General features: G+C 40.8%; 1 protein-coding gene across 1 annotated transcript; it reads right to left on the bottom strand.

Moving 5' to 3' along the window:
• Positions 1-1,124: 1,124 nt before the first annotated feature.
• On the bottom strand, positions 1,125-1,607 carry LOC130974785 (uncharacterized). The gene has a single exon (XM_057899637.1). The coding sequence runs from the start codon at positions 1,605-1,607 to the stop codon at positions 1,125-1,127; it is 483 nt and encodes a 160-aa protein (XP_057755620.1).
• Positions 1,608-5,366: the final 3,759 nt, after the last annotated feature.

Below are 5,366 nucleotides of genomic sequence, written 5' to 3'. Positions count from 1 at the left end.
GAGAAACAATGGCACTCCTTATAGCCACTGCAAATCACGGTGATTGGACTCGCCGAAAAATAACACTGGAAGAGAACTCATCGGTGGTGAATAGAGAAAAAGGAAAAGGAAAAAAAGAAAGAAAGAAAAGAGAAAAAAAGAAAGAGAAGTGGTGGTTTCCGGAGGTGGCTGAAGGCGGTGGTAGCCGGCGGCGGGGCTGGGCAGAGAAGAAGGGAGATGCAGCTGTGAAGAGAAGAAGAAAAGAGGGGGCTACCTCTCAACAAGGCAGGCTGCCATATTATTGCCCAGAACGCGACCTATGCAGACGCACAGAAGTTTGTGCGGACGCATAGAAGCAAAAACTTAGGATGGTGCGAATGCACACAGCGTGCGAACGTACACAGCATGCGAACGCTGCAACCAGAGAGGTTGCATAAGGATGTGCGGGCGCACACAGGTGTGCGCGCGCACAGAGAAGGATTTTTTTTAACATGTGGACAAAAATAGGTGTGCGTGCGCACACAGGTCCGTACGCATGCACAGAGGACAGGAATGGGGGAGGTTGTTCACACGCACAAGTTGTTCCCTCGCTCCCACCAGAGGGGATTACAATGGGTGTGCAGACGCACACGTCTATGCGGACGCACACATGAGGCATGGAAGGGAACGTGTGTGTACGCACGTAGCTGTGTCCACACACAGATCAGAGAAAAGAGGGCAATGCGCACGCACAAACTGTGCTGGCACTGCGACCAGAGGGCATGTCAAGGCGTGTGCGGACGCACAGGCTTGTGCGTCCGCACAGATGGCGAAACTCACAGTTTTGTGTGCACGCACAGCTGGGTGCGCATGCACAGATGCCCTGTTTCAGAAAATTCTTTTCTCTTCAAAAAATAAGGTTTCCAACCTTAGTTCAATAACATACCAAACCCCAAATCATTAGAACAAGCACAAAATCATAGTCCACAAGTAATTCAATCTACACAAGTCAAAATCATCAAACAAACCTAAACTAAGCATTATATCACAAAAGCAAATAACTCAAAAGACTATAAACAAGAGATAGAGTTAGAAAAATGTCACCATGGTGGGGTGTCTCCCACCGAGCACTTTGGTTTAGAGTCCTAAGTTGGACTTGCATGGCTTCATTGGTCACTTAGAACTTCCCCAAGGAGGAAAATCTCCAACTCCTTGGTATTCTTTGGTTGAGCATGGTACAGCTTCACTCTATGACCGTTAACCTTAAACTTAACTCCACTGGTATGGTGAATCACCTCCACCACTCCATAAGGTTTGACATCTACCACTCTAAATGGCCCATCCCATCTGGATCTTAATTTACTAGGCATCAATTGCAACCTCGATTTATACACAAGCACTTCATCACCTATTTTGAAGTTTTTCCTCCTGATATTTTGGTGATGGAATGCCTTAGCTTTTTCCTTGTAGAATCGAGCATTCTCATATGCTTCCAACCTAAGGCATTCTAACTCGTCCAATTGGAGCTTACATTCCAATCCCGCCCCTTTTAAATCCGGATTGCAAATCTTCACTACCCAATAGGCTCTATGTTGGATCTCAACCGAAAGATGATAAGGTTTCCCAAAAACAATGCGGAAGGGGCTCATTTCGATTGGGGTCTTGTAAGCGGTCCTATAGGCCCATAATGCATCTCCCAATCTGGAGCTCCAATCCTTCCACTGTGGGTTAACCACTTTCTCCAAGATTCTCTTGATCTTTCTATTGGATACTTCCGCTTGCCCGTTGGTTTGGGGTAACTTATCTTCTTGGTTGAGGGAGCTTGGTGGGGTACTTTCATCTTCTTCATACTCAAGGTCTCCTTCTTGTGGACTTCTTCATCACTTAGACCTTTTTGATATCCATAGCTACCACCTTCCTCATGTTCCTTCTCTTTCCCATCTTCAACAAAATTCTTGCCCACATTACTAGCTTCATCCTTCGGAAGAGTGGGTTGAGAGTGAATCTCGTCAAGCGTCTCACTTCCTTCCGGGATTATGGCATCAATGCTAGATGTTAGAATTGATGGGTTTGACAAGGATGCCAAGGCATGTTTACTAGGGGTGGAGTAAGATGGTGCTAGTCGTGACAAAGCATCAGCAAGAGTTGCCAGGCACTTCTCTTGCTTCTTTTGAAACTCCCTCTGCTCTTTGATGAGGGCTTGAAAGGTGGGTTCCCCATAACGAAGTTAATGGAAATAGAGTGGTGGTGAAAGTTAGGGTGTTCGCAGCGATGTGGTAGGTAAGTGGTTAGAGAAGGAATTTGTGGTGGAAAAAGTGAAGGGGCTTGAGGATATGATGGTTGTGCCTCATGTTGAAGGTGCGGAGTATAAACATGGAGATGGGTAGAATTGTAATAAGGCCGTGCTCCACTAGGTGTGAGGGGTTGATAGGCATTAAGATCATAGGGCCCTCGTGCCGGTCCTTGTTGCCAAGAATTGATTGTTTGAGACCCTTCCTCGAGTTGACCTCCCATACCTTGTGGTGAGCCAACGTTGAAATTGCTACCCCCTACAACATGATAACAACTAGACTCCAAGCCAAAAGGGTGATAATTCATGATGAATAAAGAGAGCAAAATGTAGTGATATGAATAAAGCAATAAACCAATGGGTGTATATATATTCAAACTATATCTATTTACCTAGTACTAGACAAACAAAAGTGTTAGATGCTACTAATACTAAGATAGAGGCGCCTCCTACCAATTAGTTCCAAATAGCAAACCAAAAATCAAATATTCACACTATTCACATATTTACACAACCAAAATCATAGCACTCATTGCACTAAAAGTGAAATTTTCCCCGGCAACGGCGCCAAAATTTGCTGCGAGGCGACAAACCAATTGTAGAGTTTAGATTTTCTTCACACAAAAGAGGGTAATAACGTTGCAAGCATAGACCAAACCCAATAGTGGATCGCCGATCAAATTGGAAATTCACAAGATGTGTCACAACTCAAAATCAATTTAAAAATCGAGAGTATTTAGCTCCCGGGTCGTCTCCGAAGGAAATTCACTTAAGGGCAATGAGTGTGCAAATTCCGATTGGAGCGATAAAAGGGTTGTGAAAGAAGAAATGAACATATAAAGCAATAAAAGAACATGCAAAATTGTAATAATTGAACTAATGAAGAGATGAAAGAACCGACTATGTAATATGAACAAGTAAAGTATAAAAGAGATCAACATGGAAATGTATAAAGGATTGAAAGCATAAAAAGGGGTCTTGGCTTGGAGTGAGCTAAGCGGTTCTTTCCTTGTTGGAACCACAACTATGATAATTATGATGGATTAATCTCACTTAGTCAACCCTTAACATCGAAGGATAAGTCAAGTGAGCATAATTGTCATTAATCCACAAATCCTAGCTAACTTACTAATTACCTTAGTAAAATGCTAGTGTTAGTGGAAACAATAGCAACTAACAACCCAAGAATTATCACTAAATATTGGACATTCCAACTCTAGGAACCCAATTGTTCACTTACCCAAGCCAAGGGACAAAAATTTAGCCTAAAACCATGTTTGACATTTTGTCAAATACTTGGTGGGCAAAAAGCTTAAACATGAAGAAAATGAGAAAAGACTTGAAACAAAAAGCAACAATTGATCTCAATCAACAAGAATAGCACAAGGAAGCCTAAGACAAACATCAAATATCAAATTCATCAACAAGAAATTGAAATTGCAAAAGAGAAGTAAACTTGAACTATAACTTGAATTGGAAGAAAGAGTAATGACAATGTAACTATAAAGAGTAAAAATAAGATAATACTTACAATGAGATTAGCAAAATCCTAGATCAAAATTGGAAATGGCACTTGGAATGTAAAACCTAATAGAAACCATAGTAAAGATGATGAAAAACTTAGAGAAAACTAACTAAAAACTTCCTACCACTACTCCTAAAACTATACTAATGATATGCTCTCTTCTATCCTTCATTTTCCCTTCAATATGAGCTAAGAGGCTGCAGAATTGAGCCTCCAAAGCCTCCAAATCGTGAGTCACGTGCTGTTTTAATGAAGTCATGCGCGGCCACCTGTCCGAACGCACAGGCGTGTGCGTCCGCACACTTTGCGAAATTTCCTTCCTGTGCGTACACACAGGTATGTGTGCGCACGCATACTAGGCGATGCTTGGCTGGACGCACGACCCGCTCAAATTGATCCACGCGCTTTGCTTGGACTTCTATGCGGACGCACAAGAGGCTGTGCGCATGCACAAGTCTCTGAACTCATCTCCTTTGATTCTTCATGTTTCCTCCACTTCACATGCTTTTCTTCCATTTCCTCCAATCCATTTCTACCTTATACACCTGAAATCACTCACAAACAACATCAAGGTATTGAATGGAAGGCGAATGGAATAAAATAGATCAAATTAAGCACAAAAGAGCATATTTTCATAATCAAGCACAATTTAGGAGGAAAGTTCAAAAGCATGCTATTCAAGGGAACATGTGCAAGTTTATATGATGAAATCCATCCAATTCTAACAAAAAAATCATCATCAAATATGGATTCATCAGTGAGCTCATGGCCAGTAGGACAGGCATGCATCATGTGCATTTATGTGACATTGTTTGGGTGTGCATATTGTAATTGATTTGCCAATGTGAATACTTATGTTAACTGCTAACTGCTATATTTGTTGTAATTGCTATTGTTTGTGTTTGAACTATATTAATTGTGATTGTGTTTGATTGGTTGGTTTGTGATGAATTGGTTGATGATTGAGTTGTTTGGGCTGGGGGCCGTGTTGGATTGGATGGGCTTGAGGCCGTGATTGGTATATTGAGTTCTAGTTCTGTATAAAGTATCTGACCGGTTCAGCATAGACTTAATGGACCTATGCTTGGAACGGGAACATCATTTATATCGTGTAGGTAACTGCTTTCATGGTTGTGGTCTAGAAAAGTATGAAAAATCAAACTCTTACAGCATAGACTTAATTGAACCTATGTTTGGGACATGTTGGTCATTCATACTGTCTAGGAAAAAGGAAAAAGGAAAAAGGTTTCGTTTTAAAATATTTGAAAATTTTACCAAGTATTCAAAAAGGGATTTTTTGGATTTCGAATGTGTACCCAAGGTTTTTGGAAAGACTCATAAGGCGAGCAATGATCACTGTACTCTAAGAATAATTTTTATTTTATGTATCTTGTTATAGCAATTTCTGTAATCCTATAGTGATAACAAGCGAGGATGATATTCTCACTCCCCTATAGGTTATTCCTTTTCAAGATATGGATGACAAAGCTTCAGAAGAGTTATGTTTATTTCTTGTTTATTTGGTATTTTTGTATTACCTTAGTTATTATTTTTTCCTCGCCTTTATCTTATATATATATATATATATATATA

Source organism: Arachis stenosperma, chromosome 4 (genome assembly GCF_014773155.1).
Source record: "Arachis stenosperma cultivar V10309 chromosome 4, arast.V10309.gnm1.PFL2, whole genome shotgun sequence".
Classification (NCBI taxonomy): domain Eukaryota; kingdom Viridiplantae; phylum Streptophyta; class Magnoliopsida; order Fabales; family Fabaceae; genus Arachis; species Arachis stenosperma.
This window is presented reverse-complemented; position numbering and strand designations above follow the sequence as displayed.

Excerpts from the sequence above, each read along its gene's own strand:
- LOC130974785 (XM_057899637.1), bottom strand. The coding sequence starts at position 1,607 with ATGAGCCCCTTCCGCATTGTTTTTGGGAAACCTTATCATCTTTCGGTT.